This window comes from Plectropomus leopardus, chromosome 24 (genome assembly GCF_026936395.1).
Source record: "Plectropomus leopardus strain MGB_pleo_1.0 chromosome 24, ASM2693639v1, whole genome shotgun sequence".
Lineage (NCBI taxonomy): Eukaryota > Metazoa > Chordata > Actinopteri > Perciformes > Serranidae > Plectropomus > Plectropomus leopardus.
In genome coordinates, this window is record NC_142199.1 from 123847 (window position 1) to 142500 (window position 18654).

The window sequence follows — 18654 nt, forward strand, 5'->3', positions numbered from 1 at the left end:
TCTTCAGCGTTTGTTACCTCGTCTTTGTCTTTTGTACTTTTTCAATGTCCTTTTATGCCTTGCTGCAAAACCAATTGCCCTTTGGGGACAAATAAAAAGTTGAAGTTGACAGAGACAGAGGAGCTAATGCTGATCTCAGGATGTTATCATAGAAACAAAGACAGGTGTGTCATTGATGAATAAATGCTGAAGTGCTGCCCATCACCATGGAGACCACCATGTGGACACACCTGGAGCTGTCTCTGAGGTCCTGATTCGGCAGCGAAGGACGATCGGGGACTGAACTGTGCACGGAGAAAAACGTTCTTATTTTGTTTGTGTAGTTTTGTCGGCGAACAGATTCTCCACCTGTGGATGTGTCGTCCAGTCCTAGACCTGGACAGACCAGGGGGTGAAGGTTCCAGGTTCTGCAGGAGGACACTGAAACAGAAAAACAGTCAGCGGCTTTGCACCTGTTTCCATCCTGTTCACTGGTTTTAAACATGAACCAGTTCAGCAGAGTTCTCCCAGCACTCACCAGACCAGGAGCAACAAAGGGTTAAAGTGACAATCACAACGATAGTGATAATAACTGTGCTAATGATAATGATAATGTCACAGTGATAATGAGAATGAGAGTCATAACAATAGTGATAATGTCACAGTGACAGTGATAACGACTGCAATAGTGATAATGTTAATTATGATGATAATGCTAATTATAATTATGATAATAATTATATTGATAATAATAGTGGTTGTGATAATGATAAAGATAGTGATAATGTTAATAATGGTGATAATGATAATTATAACAATAATTATATATATATATTAACAGTGAAAATGATGATGATGAGTGATAGTTTTCCCAGTTTGGTGTCATGAAGCTTGACTGGTGTCATTTATTTATGATTTCTTTGGGATCAGTTATTATCACAGTCAAAACACAAATCAACATTAAATCAGGACCAATCAATAAAAACAGGCAAACCAAACTAAAATAAGTCCAGACACAGGAAGTGGTCAGTCATTAAAGCTGATAATGGAGTAAAAGTTTAGATAAGAGCACGATGCTAATTCTGTTCGAGCGTTCGTACCAGTTTGGTGAATTGGTCCGTGCAGGCGTTGCGGATCCTCTCGGCGGAGGCGGGGCTGTCCAGTCTGAAGGGACCGCTGACGCCTGACTCCGCCCGGGCGGCCACGATGGCGTCTTTGATTGCGAAGAAAACCGAGGATGCAAGAAAGAGAGGAGGCTCGCCGACAGCCTGCAGAGAAAAACGCAAAGAATAAAATATAAATAAAAAATACTAACAATAAACGAATAAATAAGTACACCTTCACTGTGGCAGGATGTTCAAAACATCCCGGGCCGTGTGAGGAGCGCTACCTTGGAGGCGAAGATGGCCTTGTCGTTTGGCGCGTCGCGGAGCAGCGAGACAGTGAGTTTGGCGGGAATATCACCGAAAGCCGGGATCTTATAGGAACCAGGACCTCGAGTGAGGAGGACGCCCTGTGGGGAGTAATGAAGCTCCTCCAGGGTGAAGAGACCCAGGCCCTGCATGAAGGCCCCCTCCACCTGCAGGGACAGACAGGGAGGACACTTTGACATCAGGACGGTCTTTAACTCAGCGGATTTCTGAATGAGTGTTTGACGGACGGACGGACGGACCTGTCCGATGTCGATGGCAGGGTTGAGGCTGCAGCCGACGTCCATCACGATGGTGGTGCTCAGGTTCTGCAGAACAAACACGTTCAGCTCAAGATGAAACAGAACACAGTCGTCAGTTCAGGAACATGTTGTTGAAAAGTTGAAGATGAACGGGATGAGTACGTATCGATAATAAAAATCACACCTTTATTGGGAAACTCTTGGTAAAAACTGCTCATTTTATTCTTTTTTTTTGGAATAACCTCACTGACTTTATAATCTTAACCCTCGATGATGCCTCTGGGTAATGTGCCCATTTTCTGCTGTTCACACTCACACAGCACGTCCTGTGTTATGTTGCAATGCTAAAAAACAGAGCGTGGCCCCTCAGGGGCCCTGCAGCAGGAGCCGTTTCTGCCTCAAACAGTAAATGAGAATATGTGGAGACGAAAACCTGAAAATGAAATCTGTTAAAAACGGGGGGCCTAATATTGATCCCTGTGGGACACCTTCATTAATAGTTTGTTTAAAACAATTTAACCCTTTGAAACCTGGAAGGACAGTTTTCTCATGCTGCATTGAGACGCCTTCCACAAGCTCTGAAACACGAACTAACCGGTTTGATTTCTTTTAAAAACATGGGAAAAAGCAATCAGCAATTTGGCAAAAAATGTCATGCGAAATGCAAAAATCTGTGAAAAAAAAAGACATTAGGGGAGATAATTATTAGGACATTATAAAAAGCAACAGTGTTTGGAAAACTAGTTCTAATTATTTTAATAATATTTCTAAAACTGTTACTACTTTTATAATTATTTTTACTTTTTTACAGTTAATTTCCTTGCTTGTTTTCTTTTTTCCTTTTCTTCTTTTTTTGTTGCTAATTTGCTCAAGTTTTAAAGGGTTAAACTCTAAATGGACACTGAACTCTGGTTGAGTCGTCTAAAGTCGGCACCTGGTGAGCTCCGGTCAGACAGTCGATCTCCACCTCCGAGCACGCCACGCCGTAGCTGAAGTAGTGGAACGCTCGGCCCGAGTTTGACTCAAAGTCATAACCCAGATCTGGAGTCCTGAGAGACAAGAGCGAGACAGTGAGACTTTGTCCTCTGAGAGACAGCAGGAGACAGTGAGATGGCGTCCTCTGGCTCTGTCCTGGACTTTGACTCTCTCAGTGACTCACCTGTAGAAGCCGTTGGCACTGAGGTTGACTCTGTCCAGGTACGCTGCTTTGACCTGAAACACAGACAGACACGTCCTGAGTAAGACGTCCACAGCTGAGTGAGTGAAGACAGCGGGACATGGACTTCTGATGGACACAGTGGACAAACAGCAGAAATCTATGACCACAAGAAGAAAGTCCCATTATGCTCCTACTCACCCAGTCCTCCCATGATCCTTTGGGGTTCTTGATCCTGTACGGCTGCAGACGGTTGGCGAGGACCTCGCAGGCGTTCTGCACGGCGGCTCCGTTGAGGTCGGAGGAGGCGGAGGCGGCAGTGGGGCTGGTGTTGGGGACCGTGCTGGTGCTGGTCTCTGAGATGTGGATCTTTGAACAGGGGACACCCAGAACCCTGCTGGCCACCTGGAGACACACACACACACACACACACACACACACACACACACACACACACACACACACAGAGTTTGGTGGTAACTTACTCAGAGTCAGTTACCATGGTAACAGATGACGGCGTTTCCTCCTCTCAGGGTTAACACGCTCAGAGTTTTCACATCAGCTGCTCTCAGGAAAACCTCCTGGGAGTCTCACTGGACCAACACAGTTTAACCCCCGAGGATCAATAACAGATTTCTGATGGTGACTGCTGCACTTCTTTTAAAATGTTTCACCTGTATTGATTTTATGTTTCATGATTTTATGATTTTATTTTTAATAATTGTCTTAAACTGTTTTTAAGTGTCCTTTTATGCTAAATTGCCTCGCTGGACTGTTTTTATTGTGAAGCACTTTGAGCTGCATTTCTTGTGTAAAAGTTTATAATCATTATTATTATAACTATTGTATATTGTAATATTATTATTATTATTAATCACACAACTTTAGTTAAATATTCCCTCCTGTTAGGTGTGACTGTAGATTTTAGTAGATTCTGGGCCCTGCTGACCCTCCAGAGTCAAACATCGAGCGCACTGGATCGTCTGAAGCTGCAGTTTCTCTCTCAGACATGGATGGAGGTTTTTAGACTGAAACACACTGAAACCAACGGCTGAAGGAAAATGAGAAAAATCACAGTTTGGCTTCACAGTTTGTGAAAGGTCAAACTAATGAGCTGAAAATGTTTCACAGAGCAGCCTCAAGTCTGCGGAGCTCGGGTACCTGGACCATCTTGGTGTGGAGTCCTTGTCCCATCTCCGTCCCCCCGTGGGTCAGCAGGACAGAGCCGTCGGTGTAGATATGAACCAGAGCTCCGGCCTGAGGACACAGACGGGATGTCACAAAAAAATGTTTCTAAAACCTTCAGCCGTGGACGGTGTGAGTGCTGCCGGGTCAGACCTGGTTGAGGAAGACGGCGGTGAAGCTGATGCCGAACTTGGTGGGGATGATGGCGAGGCCTCGTTTGGTCCACCTGTTCTGTCTGACAGGGACAAACAAACAGAGGTGGAGCTTCAGGTCTTCAGCCGCAGCTATTTTCACCGCTCAAAAACTCTGCAACGTCTCAGAAACTACCTGTTGTAGAGGTCGACGGCGGCGCGGCGCTGCTGGTATACAGAGCGGGACAGACACTCGTCCCAGCAGCGGTCCAGGGTGAACTGACCCAGGACCTGGTTGTAGGGCGTCGACTCTGCTTCCATGTACAGGTTCAACCGGCGGACCTGCAGAGGATGGAGTCTCGGATTTGATGCTGCTCAACCACCAGAGTTCAGCTGTTCACGACCTCTGACCTACGTACCTCCTCTGCCGGCCTCCCGACGCTCTGAGCCACGTCCGCCATCCAGCTCTCAGCCACCATCATGCCCTGAGGCCCCCCGAAGCCTCGGAACGCCGTGTTGGACGGCAGGTTGGTGCGGCACAGGAAACCGCGGCCGCGCACGTTCGCCACGCTGTACGAGTTCTCCATGTGGAACAGAGCGCGCTCCATGACCTTCAACGGACGTACATACAGGGAAACATCAGAACGCCATCAGAACACCATCAGCACACCATCAGCCGCAGAACAACGTCTGACAGCACTCACCGACAGAGAGAGGTCCAACGAGTTCCCCACGTTACTGTAGTATGACACGTCCAACGCCACGACCTTACCGCTGCTCAGAAAGCCCACCTAGAGATCGGAAAAAGAAGAGGAAGAGGAAGAAGAGGAGGAAGAGGAAGAAGAAGTGATTAGTAATAACTGCTGTAACTAATCAGTCGTGGGGGGTAAAGCATCGTGCTGAACGTCCCAGCAGAGGGTGTCCTCCTACTTTGTATTTCCCATAGAAGGGGTGTCGTCCTCCAGTGACCAACATGTCCTCATCTCTGTCCAACATGCACCTCACAGGTCTCTTCAGCCTGCCACAATAAAACACAAAACCTTACATTAGCCTTACATTCTGATTTCAAAATAAGAGACTAAAAAGGATCATCAGACGTACTTGTTTGCAGCCACAGCGAGCACAGTGGACAGAACGGTAGACCGGCTCTCCTTCCCCCCGAAGCCGCCACCCATCCTCTTCACACGGACCACCACCCTGTTGGCGGGGACGCCCAATGCCTTCGCCACCAGAGACTGACACCAACAGAGATTCAGACCGTCATTCAACAACACGTTCACCTTGCTATTAATCTAACGTCTGAATTACAACTTCAGCCGATTGTATTCTCAAATAAATATATTCTACAGTTTTTGTTAGAGTACAGTTACCTGTGTGTTAGAGTGCAGTTACCTGTGTGTTAGAGTAAAGTTACCTGTGTGTCAGAGTACAGTTACCTGTGTGTTCAAGTGCAGTTACCTGTGTGTTAGAGTGCAGTTACCTGTGTGTCAGAGTACAGTTACCTGTGTGTTAAAGTGCAGTTACCTGTGTGTCAGAGTACAGTTACCTGTGTGTCAGAGTACAGTTACCTGTGTGTTAGAGTGCAGTTACCTGTGTTTTGGAGGCGGACTGGGTAGAAACAAACAGCTCCATCTCTCCGTCTTCTCCTCGGGGGACAGCCAGCGTCACATTTGTCTCCAGGTAGAAATGTTCCTGACCACCGATGTGCATCTCACCTGGAGGATAATCAGTCGATAACTGAGAATTATCATCAATAATCAATATCTGATCAGCTGGAGTCAGGGTGCGGTCCTACCCTCCAGGATATGGTCGGCCTGTTTAAAGCCCGCCTCCAGGTCTCCGCTCTGGATGGTTCTGATTGGCTGATAGAAGGACTGGGCGGCGATGGCTTCCTGTCAAACGAACCAATACATTCATTTTCACAGCAGAGTCGATTTGAACATTTTAATGACTCACTTCTCAACCTGTCTAGGTGTGTCTGGTCTCACCTGGATGGTCACGAGCGGGGGCAGCTCTTCGTACTCGATCTTGACAGCTCTGGCGGCTCTCTGAGCGTGCAGTTGCGTGTCGGCAACCACGGCGCCGATGATGTGACCCACACACGTCACCTACAGAACAGATGAAACGTCATCACCTGTCGAGACACCTGGAGTAGTCTGATTGCTCCAAATAACGAAAACATACCTGGCCGTCGGCGAGGACGGTCTCGTCGTACTGGACAGGTCCGGTGGCATTACTGCCAGGGAGGTCGGTGGCAAACACACAACCGACAACTCCAGGTAAACGCTCCGCCTCTGAGGAATCTATAGAGCTGAAACAGACACACCTGAGTCACACACCTGAGTCACACACCTGAGTCACACCACACACACACTGAGTCACAGTACACAGGTGTGTATGTGTGTGTGTGTGTCTCTTACAGGATGCGGGCGTGTGCTTTGCTGCTGGTGACGAGCGATAGGTAGAGCTCATTTTCGTATCGCGGGATGTCGTCGCAATACACAGCCTCTCCCGTCGCCTGCTTCAGAGCGGACAGGTGCATCATGGGACAGCCCACAACATCATCCTGGCCCCGCCCCTCGGGCACCACCTGGAGGACAGGTAAGATGGTGTGAATGTATTTGTTTTATTGATTTTGTTGATTGGAGCAGGTTTAAGTCACACTGAATATGAAGCATTCACACAGACTCATCAGATTTCAGCATGAAGTCGTTCAGCGTCTCTGTGTAGTAAATGACTGTGTGAAATCACACCTGGACACTGAACACCTCACCTGTCCAAACATTCTCATTATTATTATCACTGTTATTATTATTATTATTTTTATTATTATTATTTTTATTATTATTATTATTATTTTTTTTAAAAATTATTTTTATTATTGTCCATGAACGCTTAAAGATTTCGTGTGACTGCTTCGTGGTGTTTGTGAACCTGGTAGATCTGAATGCTGGACGGAGTCTCTGCACGGTAAATCTGTGTGGCGCTGAGACAGTCTGTCCCCACCACGTCCACGTCCACACCCTGACAGAGACGAGACAAAAAGTTCAGTGTATTACAAAATATTAGATATAAATTCTTATTGAATAAATATAAAATGAGTTTCTGACCTTATTTTTAATGATATATTAATAAAATTAAAAAACATAAAATCTGAATGTATATTTAATAAATAAAGGAGCAGTTTCAGACCTGCTCTCTGATGATATATGACATGATCATAAAAAAATCAAATAAAAATGTACATTGAGTAAATACAGACGACACAGACGTGTTCACACCTGCTGTCTGAGATTGGTCAGCGTCGTCAGGTAGAACTTGTAGAAGAGGCTCAAGGCCAAAGTCCGCCGGTACGTCACCATACCACCCGGCGCAGAAGGGTCGAGGGTCATCTCTTTGGCCAATGAGGAGCAGGCCTCCTTCAGAAGCTCCTCCCCCCAGCGCCTGATGACATTACACAGTTACATCATCAGACACGTGTCCAAACGTCCTCAGAGTCTCACTGTCTGTCCATTACCTTCCCAGCAGCCTGTGCGCCGTCTTCTTCGCCAGCACCGTGGTGGCCGCCATACCGCCGTAGCTCAGCCTCAAGTCCTGAACAATGGCAGTGCCCGGAGCAAAGGTGACGCTCATTGCCGCCGTGACGATGCTGATGTCATCCTCCCGACGAGGAGACTGTTTGAAAGCGGAGACGAACTGAGACTAAAGAGGGAGAAAAAAAAACACATCGCCGTGAAGGTCAGACCACAATCAGCCCTGACCCTGACTGAGAGAGGCTGCTAGGTGACAGAGGTGGCTGGTTGCTAGGTAACAGTTGCTAAGTGACACAGGTAGTTGCAGGCGCAATGGTGGATCTACCTTCTTGCTGTAGGGGATCTGGATGGACATCAGGACCTCCTGTGGGTGCAGAGTCGTCTTCCTGTAACCCGTGAAGAAATCGTCGTCCATCCGAACCACTCGAGTCCCATCTGACACACACAGGGCAGGGTCAGAGGTCAAAGGTCAGACAAAGCGCAGGGTCAGAGGTCAAAGGTAAGCCAAAGCGCAGGGTCAGAGGTCAAAGGTCAGAGGTTTTACCTTTGTCCCTCAGTGTGAGTTTACAGTCGGCCGCCATAAAAACAGGGTTCAGGTCTGAGATGGGACTCGCCGTCATGATGTTTCCACCAATTGCCTGAAAACACAAAAACACAACAACAGATAATGTATAAAACGTTATATATTATATATAATGTGTGAAATATTACATATTATATATAATGTATGACTCAATAAATATTATATATAATGTATGACTCAATAAATATTATATATAATGTATGACTCAATAAATATTATATATAATGTATGACTCAATAAATATTATATATAATGTATGAAATATTACATATATAAATAATGTATGAAATATAAAATGATGATATATCAAATGTTACACAACAGAGTTGTGAAATATTGTCTAAGGTGATTTATATCAGAGCAGAGTATAAATATCAGCAGTCAGTGATTTCTTCACACATCTGAACAGATCTGAGTTTTTGTTCATTCACACGCACACTTTTCCCACTGCTCCACTTTACTGAACGCTGTTCACACTGCTCCACTTTACTGAACGCTGTTCACACTGCTCCACTTTACTGAACGCTGTTCACACTGCTCCACTTTACTGAACGCTGTTCACACTGCTCCACTTTACTGAACGCTGTTCACACTGCTCCACTTTACTGAACGCTGTTCACACTGCTCCACTTTACTGAACGCTGTTCACACTGCTCCACTTTACTGAACACTGACTCTGTGTTTGTGTGTTTTACTGTGTATAAGTACTGCAGTGTGTTTGTACTCGTCATCAGATGTTTTTCGCTGAAGTACTTTGGTCCCCCTGAACTACCCACCACCGACTCCGTGTGAACGTGATCATTAAATCTCAGGCTCACAGAGAATAAAAAGCGCGACTCACCGCCACGTTGCGTATCTGCGTTCCAGCAAACCAGCGCAGCTGTTCCAGAACGGCGAGGAAGACTTGGGTCTGATGAGGAGGAAGAGTCTCCACCGCCTGTTTAAGCACCGCCCCCACATGGCTGAGTGTGCACGCCGCGCCGAACGACACGCCTGAACACACGCAGCAAGACGTGTTCACAGGCATCCGACATCAGTATTAGTACACAGTAATATGGGCAGTCGTTGAAGTATTAGTACACAGTAGAGTGAGTGTAAGTACTGTACCGTCCTCAGTGTACGTCACTGAGTTCAGTTCAGGGATGAAGGTCGGCGCGAGGATCAGCGGGTACAGCATGTTCTTAAACTTCACCTCAATACCTGAACACACACACACACACACACACACACACACACACACACACACACACACACACACACACACACACACACACACACACACACACACACACACACACACACACACAGTGAGGGAACGTGTGAACATATATGAACATATGTTTGTGTTTTGAGAGACAGACTGACCCACTTCAGTGTTCCCCACCACCACCCGGGCGTCCGGATGTTCCCATTTCAGACGCAGAAACTCATCCAGACTGGCGGGCTGCAGCCACGTCACTCTGTCACCATGGAAACACAGCGAGGACCTCTGACATTTAGTGAGGGACTACATGGGATGAAGGAAAGACAACAATTGTCCTGATGACGTCCTGCTTTATGTTGGACGGCTGAACGGTCTTTGATGTCCTAACTTTGGGATTTAAACCCGCTGTCACGTGTTGTGAGTTGATGTTTTGTTTGTTTGTTTATTTGTTTACCACGAGTTCGGGAGGGAAGATGGTTTCCTGTGTGGGGTCAAAGGGCGCGAAGTCAGCAGCGTTAAATAAAGACGTTGATTCCTGCACAGAAACACAGTTTTAAGTCAGAAACATTCACACGCTCGCTGCTTCAAACAACAAGAAGTAAAAACTGACTCACGTCTTCCTCAGAGCTTTCCTTAGCTCCGCCTCCGTTGGTCAAACAGCAGCCGTTGTCCCGCCCCCGTCCCCCGCAACACCCGCCCTCCTGGAGAAAACACTGAATTACGTCAGAGACAAAACATCGCTTTTCTTGTGGTGCGTTCAGAAACCTTCTATAAATATTTAACCCTTTGACTGCTGAGCAAACTGCCAACACTTGTAAAAATATATTCCATAAACTGCTATAAATATTTAGATTTAGATCATTAATTTAAAAAAGAGCAAGGGGAAAAAAAATTCTCATAATTGCACATTTGAAAATATGTCAGAATTCGCTGGTGCATCATGGGTTTGCTTTCTCTCTTTCTGGATCACAAAGACTGAGTTATTTTGTCCTCTTTTTACTTCCATAACTAACAAAGCAGCAAGACTATTTGTAATCAGGTTTTGCAGACATTTGTAAAAACAAATAAATTAAAAAGAAAAGAAAAATTAGCTAATAAATAAATAATAATAATAATAATGTATTTATTTTTATATATTAATAATTATTATTATTAATTATTAATATTAATGGTGTTTTCTGTAACGATTATAATATAAAATTTTATAAATAAAAATTTTGTGGACATTTTCCCTATTTTGGGGATAATTTTCTAATTATGTCCCCCTCTTTTTTAAAACCCGTTTTTAGGTCATTTTCTTGTCTTGTTACTAATTTTTTTATACTTTGTGGGACATTTCTTGCAAAGTCACTCAGGTGGGTCAAAAAGCCTTTAAAGGTGTAACACTGTGTGTGTTATTGTGTGTTTCCAGGTGAACGCGCGACTGTCTCACCACAGTGAAAGTCTTGTATCCCTCCAGGATTGGTCTGTATCCGGTGCAACGACACAGATTTCCTGAAAAATAATAATTCTCTTAGTTTTTCTGTAATATTTAACACAAGTATTTCATAATGAATTTCATTTGTGTTTGTTTGTTTTTTGGGTGTTTGTGTTTGTTTTTTTTGGGTGTTTGTTTTTTTTTGGGTGTTTGTTTTTTCGGGTGTTTGTTTTTTTGGGTGTTTGTTTGTTTTTTGGGTGTTTGTTTGTTTTTTGGGTGTTTGTTTTTGGGTGTTTGGTTTTTTTGGGTGTTTGTTTGTTTTTTGGGTGTTTGTTTTTTGGGTGTTTGAGTTTGTTTGTTTTTTGGGTGTTTGTTTTTTTGGGTGTTTGTTTTTTTTGGGTGTTTGTGTTTGTTTTATGGGTGTTTGTTTGTTTTTGGGTGTTTGTTTTTTCGGGTGTTTGTGTTTGTTTGTTTTATGGGTGTTTGTTTGTTTGTTTTTGGGTGTTTGTTTTTTCGGGTGTTTGTTTTTTGGGTGTTTGTTTGTTTTTGGGTGTTTGTTTTTTGGGTGTTTGTTTGTTTGTTTTTTGGGTGTTTGTTTTTTTGGGTGTTTGTGTTTGTTCGTTTTTTTGGGTGTTTGTTTTTGGGTGTTTGTTTTTTTGTGTTTGTTTTTTGGGTGTTTGTTTTTGGGTGTTTGTTTGTTTTTTGGGTGTTTGTTTGTTTTTGGGTGTTTGTTTGTTTTTTGGGTGTTTGTTTTGGGTGTTTGAGTTTGTTTGTTTTTTGGGTGTTTGTGTTTGTTTGTTTTTTTGGGTGTTTGTTTGTTTTTGGGTGTTTGTTTTTTGGGTGTTTGTTTTTGGGTGTTTGTTTGTTTTTTGGGTGTTTGTTTGTTTTTGGGTGTTTGGTTTTTTTGGGTGTTTGTTTTTTGGGTGTTTGTTTTTTTTGGGTGTTTGTTTGTTTTTTGGGTGTTTGTTTTTTTGGGTGTTTGTTTTTTGGGTGTTTGTGTTTGTTTTATGGGTGTTTGTTTGTTTTTGGGTGTTTGTTTTTTCGGGTGTTTGTTTTTTGGGTGTTTGTTTTTTGGGTGTTTGTTTGTTTTTTGGGTGTTTGTTTTTTTGGGTGTTTGTTTTTTGGGTGTTCGTTTGTTTTTTTGGGTGTTTGTTTTTTGGGTGTTTGTGTTTGTTTGTTTTTTTGGGTGTTTGTTTGTTTTTTTGGGTGTTTGTTTTTTGGGTGTTTGTTTGTTTTTTGGGTGTTTGTTTGTTTGTTTTTTGGGTGTTTGGTTTTTGGGTGTTTGTGTCCCTGTTCGATACACTGTGGATAACAGAGCTGACGGCACCTTGAAAGGCCTCCTCCACGTGGGCCATGGTGGGCGCGGGGTTGTTCCTCAGCAGAGCGTACATGGACATGACGATCCCCGGAGTGCAGAACCCACACTGAGAACCGTGAGCTTGCGCAATTCGCTCCTGAACACGAGAAACATCAAACGCATTTGACCAATGAAAACACACAGAGCTGCTGAGGTCACAGATGTGACACGTCAAACACAGGAGACAGAATTGTCTCTGCAAGGACACCTAGGAGACAGAATTGTCTCTACTGTATCAAAAATCAAAGAAGAGACACTGAAGTTTATGTGAACAGGATGTAGTTTTACCTGGACAGGATGTAGTTTTACCTGGACAGGATGTAGTTTTACCTGGACAGGATGTAGTTTTACCTGGACAGGATGTAGCTTTACCTGGACAGGATGTAGCTTTCTTGCCACGCTGCCGATGCCCTCCACGGTCGTCACGGCGACCAGGTGCAGTGAGCAGAGCGGGGCGAGGCAAGCGTTGACGGCGTGATGACTGAACGTTAAGTTGAAGACAGTTTGTGTTTTTATGAGCCGTGAAATCAGCAATGAGAGAGAGAGGAGCACATGACCTGCAGCTGACACACACACACACACACACACACACACACACACACACACACACACACACACACACACACACACACACACACACACACACACACACACACACACACACACACACACACACACACACTGTAACACACACACACACACACACACACACTGTAACACACACTGTAACACACACACACACACACACTCTCTCTGGTTGAAGGATACAGCAGCTGCTGGGTGTGTGTTTGGTATCTGGACAGCATGACGGTGCAGGCTCCACATCCGCCCTCAGCACAGCCCAGTTTAGTTCCAGTTAAACCCACTAAACACACACACAGACACACAGACACACACACACACACACACACACACAGTGAACTCGTGGATGCGTGGCGGTCTTCAGAGTCGAGTCTCTCAGAGACATTTAACCTCCAAATGTTTCAAACTGAACTTCAGTCGATGAAAAATCAACATTCAGAGTCTCAAACGATTCTTCTGAGAGGTGTGTGTGTGACTCTGTGTGTGTGTGTGTGTGTGTGTGTGTGTTACTGTGTGTGTGTGACTCTGTGTGTGTGTGTGTTACTGTGTGTGTGTGTGTTACTGTGTGTGTGTGACTCTGTGTGTGTGTGTGTGTCTCTGTGTGTGTGTGTGTGTTACTCTGTGTGTGTGTGTGTTACTGTGTGTGTGTGACTCTGTGTGTGTGTGTTACTCTGTGTGTGTATGTGTGTTACTGTGTGTGTGTGTTACTGTGTGTGTGTGACTGTGTGTGTGTGTGTGTGTGTGTGAGTGTGTGTGTGTGTGTGTGACTGTGTGTGTGTTACTGTGTGTGTGTGTTACTGTGTGTGTGTGTGTTACTGTGTGTGTGGTGTGTGTGACTGTGTGTGTGTGTGTGTGTGTGTGTTACTGTGTGTGTGTGTGTGTGTGTGTGTGTGTGTGTGTGTGTGTGTGTGTGTGTGTGTGTGTGTGTGTGTGTTACTGTGTGTGTGTGTGTTACTGTGTGTGTGTGTGTGTGTGTGTGTGTGTGTGTGTGTGTGTGTGTGTGTGTTACTGTGTGTGTGTGTGTGTGTGTTTCTGTGTGTGTGTGTGTGTGTGTTACTGTGTGTGTGTGTTACTGTGTGTTACTGTGTGTGTGTGTTACTCTGTGTGTGTGTGTGTGTGTGTGTGTGTGTGTGTGTGTGTGTGTGTGTGTGTGTGTTACTCTGTGTGTGTGTGTGTGTGTGTTACTCTGTGTGTGTGTGTGTGTGTGTGTGTTTCTGTGTGTGTGTGTGTGTGTGTGTGTGTGTGTGTGTGTGTGTTACTCTGTGTGTGTGTGTTACTCTGCGTGTGTGTGTGTTACTGTGTGTGTGTGTGTGTGTGTGTGTGTGTGTGTTACTCTGTGTGTGTGTGTGTCGTACGTGTCCTCCTCAGGTAGGTCAGCAGGGTCGTCTCCGGGTCGACGTTTTTCTCGACGATCTGCAGGAGAGATTTTCAAAATAAAACATTAAATTCTCTGTTTGAGTTTCACTGTATTCATAAAAAAACAAACTAAAACTTTTTTGATTAAACTTTTCCAGAGTCTGCGGCTCATTTTCTTCTGAAGAGAAACAAGTTTGACTTTTCGATTTTGAATCCGATCGTCTGATCGATGCACGAAAATCTGCTTCTGTTGGTTTTTCTTCTGACCTGCGGATTAAATCCTCCGTCTCGTTTCTGTTAGTTTCAGACGGCAGCGACACAGAAACACGATTAAATTCGTTATTCGGTTTTATCAGAGACGCTGATAATAACGTCTCAGTTTGTCCCTTTGAGTCCGCAGGAGACGGACTTGTCTTTTAACAAAAACAGGGGAGGAAGCAAAGAGTTACGGAGGAAGAAATGACCCAAACTTTTACGAGGAAATTGGTCAAAAGTAAAAGAAAAAGAAAATGATTCTGTGACAGAACTTTAAATATGCGTCATGAATAGAAATGTAGATTTTTTCTGCCTGTCCCGAGACATTTTCGGTTCTGTTTCTTTAATATAATTTCTTTACTCTACATATTTCTTGTAAATTATGGAACAGAAATCCCAGCTGTGCGCTCAGAGGTCAAAGGGTTAAATTCAGAGATAACAGATCAAATCATGACAGAACTGCATTTAAAAATCAGCTGATTTTAATTCAAACAGTTTTTACCTTTTTCCCGTTGACGAAGAAGACGAGCTCATCGGACCCGGACCTGGACCCGGGCCGGGTCTCGGTATCGGCTGTGATCCTGCTCATGTCCCTGTTGTCTCCTGTCCTCTGTGTCCTCTGGTTGTCTGTGTGAACTGATCCGGAGCGTCTCCGCTCAGGGGAGGACCCTGCGCTCAGGGGTGTGTCCTTCAGGGACCTGCTGTCTCACACGGACCCCCTGCCCCCCCCCGAAAACAACAAAAAACACCACAAGCCAAAAACAGGACCGAGTCTGCGTCCAGGAGTCCTCAGGAGACACCAGGGGACATCAGTCACATGACACAAACACTGCTCAGGAGTCTCAGGATGGGCCGTGTGTTTGGGAAAAGACGAGACGTGATTGGATCAGACTCAGGAGGTGACCTTTGACCTCAGATAACACTCGCTGGTTCAGGCTAATTATTCACAGCTCGGCTCAGACCTTGAGGTCAAAGGTCAGAGCCGAGGTCAAAAATAAAAACACGACGAGACAGTAAAATAAAAACACGATGAGACAGTAAAATAAAAACACGATGAGACAGTAAAATAAAAACACGACGAGACAGTAAAATAAAAACACGACGAGACAGTAAAATAAAAACACGATGAGACAGTAAAATAAAAACACGAGCTGCGTGATGAGTCTCTGCTCCGAATGAGACTCACATTCTTTGCTTTAGCGATGGATCGTCCATCGTCCATCACGAGACACTGAGGACAATCAATTTGATCCGTCCTCAGAGACTCAGAGACAAACTGAACACACTTGGACACAAACTGAAGACACTCAGAGACAAACTGAAGACACTTGGAGACAAACTGCAGATACTTGGAGAGAAAGTGAAGACACGGAGACAAACTGAGGACAGGACAGTCGGTTGCGTTTAGGGGTGAGAGTGAGAGACGGTCAGAGCGTCTGATGGAGTTCAGTCAGTTATTAACTTCGGACTCAAAGTCCAAACGTTCACACGTCTGTCAGAGAACTGCAGTGGGAGGTTATGAGGACTTATGACGCCACACGGACTCTGATCAAAGCGGGAAAACGATCAAACTTCACTGAACAGCAACGAAACGCCGGCGAACACGAAAGACAGACAGGAAGTCAGCATCGCGCTGGTTCCCTCGACAGAAACCTTGTGGGAATTTGGGTTATCACCAAACACTAACACAACTACATACACCGTAAAAACACGTAAAAACATGGACCGCCCATAAAGCTGCTGTCCTTGTTGTCCATAAAGCATTTGTCCTCTGTGTCCTCAATGTTGTTTGGACCAAATGTCTGTCCACAGAGCGGGGACCGGTTGTGTGACAGCTCCTCCTGCTGCTAATTCTACATAACAACAAATGAAAACGTCGTCAGTCCACAGAGGAGGACATGTCCCTGACTCGAGTGTCTCGGGTGGTTCTAGGCGGTGTCCAGCAGGTGGAAGCCTCCGTTCTCCTCCCTCAGTCTGTCCCTCTTGCGGGCCTGAACCAGACTGTAGACCACAGCTCCCAGCGTGTTCCTGTTCAGACCGAAGCCCCGCCCCCCGCCGCGCTCCGTCCAGCCAGACATGTCCCCCTGGACTGACGTCTCGGCCTGACCGCTCACGAAGTACGTCCGGACCTGACGGCAGAGGAGACACGTCCACTGAAAGACGCGTCTCAGTCGTCATGGAGATGCTTTGAAATTAAACTAAACTCTCAGAAATAAAACTCGAGGCGGGTTTGGACAGACTTCAGGTTCTTCGCCGCTGTGCGTTCACACGTCCGTCACTGGTGATTTTTAACCCTTTAAACGCCGAGCAAAGTGCTGCCATTACTGTCAAAATTCACTGAAAAAAGACAACTTGGGAAGAAATGTTCACTGGATTCATTTTTTAAATATATTTATTAATTTTAAAAAATGAGCTTTTGAGAATTATTTTTAAAAGCTTAAATAATTGTTACAAAATTCTGAAAATCGATGAAGTCATTCCCTTTTTTAAAAAACGTTTTAAAATTTATTTAAATTAATTTTCAGGTCATTTTTTGTAGCCTTTGGCTTTTTTGTTTTTGCTAATGTTTGCGTGGTTTCTTCTGTCTTTGCTCAGGAGCTCGTTCTCTGGACGCAGACGGCGTTCAGATGTCGGAAACATTCAGCCCTCAGAGAGGTTCAGTTATTTATAACGTTTAAAGGGTTAACCCCTTACAGCCTGCATCTGATTTAGTTCAAAAACATGGAAAGCAGGAAATGAGCAACTTAACATAGTGACAAAAAAAAAAATATATATATATATAATTATATACACATGTATACGTGTATATATACACGTACACATGTGTATATATACACACGTATAAATGGCATAAAAAACTGTGAAAGGTTATTTCCTTTCACAGTTTTTTCTTTTGTGAATTTTGGGACATTTCACGTAAAGTTGCTCGTTTCCTTTTTCTTCTTGTTTTTGTCAGAAATCAAACCGGAGCGCTCGATGTTTCAAAGATTTAAATATTGAAGGAAAAGCACAAAAAAAGCTGAATATCTGTCCACCCGAGTTTCTACAATTCTACAATTTCATTTAGCAGACGCTTTTATCCAAAGCGACGTACAACACAAGCAAGAATTTAGACTTAAGGAAAAAACCCTTAGTAAGTGCAAAAAGTGCTTCAGGTGTGATTGGTCACAGGTATTACCGTCTAGTGGCAGAAGAAGTGCCGCACAGCCCCCCCTTTTTTTGAAACCAAAGTAATAACCAGTAGTGATCTCAGCATCTGAGATTCAACAATCTCAGTGTCACTACTTACGATGACAATCAACATACAACATCACACGACTTTGTCAGTGCTAGATAAAGGAGTTTCAAAGGTTAAACAAACAGTCTGCCTTCCCGTCAGCTGAAAAACACAAATGAAAAGTTGAAAAGCTCGCGTGTGAACGCTGCTGAATTAAACAGAATCAAAACGCAGTCTGACCTTCCCATGACGCTCACTGATGCCCTTCAGGTAAATGTTCCCTCTGAGCTGCCGTAGGAAGCCGCGCTCCACCAAAATACAGCTGGTGGACTCAGGGACCTGAGGGAGGTCAAAGGTCATCACACAGAGACTCATACAAACAGGGACAGACGTGTCCTCAGCAGGTGTGTCCTCACCTGGACCCTCCCGCTGATGCCGGTGCTCTCCATCCTGCTCGCCATGTTCACTGTCGTTCCCCAGATGTCATACTGAGGTTTGGTGGCGCCGATCACGCCCGCGATGACGGGGCCGTGGGCCATACCTGTCCCACAGAGGACGTTCAGACGTGACTTTACTGCGTCCCAGACAGGACGACTTTTTTATTTTTTTAAACTTAGAGTGAGAAAGAAGTGAGTACGTTAACGAGTCACAGTGCCGAGAAAAAAAGCTTCAGACCACGAATGTGATGTTTTTATCATTTAAAAAACTTCATCAAAATGAATTTCAGCTAATTCAAAGTTTAATCATTTTAAAAAATCACAGAAATGAACGTCAGCTCATTTAATTTTCATCATTTAGCACGGTGAACGTTTGTGATCAAAACATCACAAGAATGAATATTTGATAAATGTTGAACTTTAAACACACGAAATCCTGCTGAAACTGAAGGAAGAAGAAGAATTCAACCCAACAGAAAACTTAAAAAAACTGAAACAAATCTTTTGCTTTCACAAACACCAGAAAGAAAAAAGCGAAAAACGGCCGAAGATGAACGAGTTCAGCATCTTAGTTTTCGTACCGACTCTCA

At 44.4% G+C, this 18654-nt stretch overlaps 2 protein-coding genes across 3 annotated transcripts in view; both read right to left on the bottom strand.

Moving 5' to 3' along the window:
- Positions 1-124: 124 nt before the first annotated feature.
- Positions 125-15144, bottom strand: xdh (xanthine dehydrogenase). The gene is made up of 35 exons (XM_042512981.2): positions 14913-15144; positions 14155-14212; positions 12986-13082; positions 12590-12698; positions 12188-12314; positions 10876-10937; positions 10058-10144; positions 9898-9978; positions 9605-9746; positions 9347-9439; positions 9081-9232; positions 8201-8294; positions 7982-8091; positions 7641-7825; positions 7405-7567; positions 7058-7147; positions 6544-6713; positions 6308-6434; positions 6112-6231; positions 5919-6015; positions 5714-5838; positions 5225-5358; positions 5054-5141; positions 4828-4914; positions 4543-4734; positions 4320-4465; positions 4146-4227; positions 3969-4064; positions 3009-3212; positions 2811-2863; positions 2586-2700; positions 1652-1717; positions 1370-1558; positions 1080-1247; positions 125-420 (listed from the first exon to the last, which is right to left on the bottom strand). Exons 1-35 carry the CDS (start codon positions 14997-14999, stop codon positions 370-372), a joined length of 4047 nt encoding a protein of 1348 aa, XP_042368915.2. The 5' UTR covers positions 15000-15144; the 3' UTR covers positions 125-369.
- A 197-nt stretch (positions 15145-15341) lies between these two features.
- LOC121962818 (adenylate cyclase type 8-like) overlaps positions 15342-18654 on the bottom strand; it is a 22829-nt gene continuing 19516 nt past the window's right edge. For both annotated transcript variants that reach the window (XM_088074432.1, XM_088074431.1), the window contains 4 exons: positions 18646-18654; positions 18044-18168; positions 17868-17966; positions 15342-16539 (listed from right to left, as the gene is read on the bottom strand). The exon at positions 18646-18654 is cut by the window's right edge and continues 106 nt beyond it. In XM_088074432.1, coding sequence (XP_087930558.1) covers positions 16339-16539; positions 17868-17966; positions 18044-18168; positions 18646-18654 — 434 coding nt within the window. In that variant the 3' untranslated portion in view covers positions 15342-16338. The remainder of the gene's footprint in view (positions 16540-17867; positions 17967-18043; positions 18169-18645) is intronic.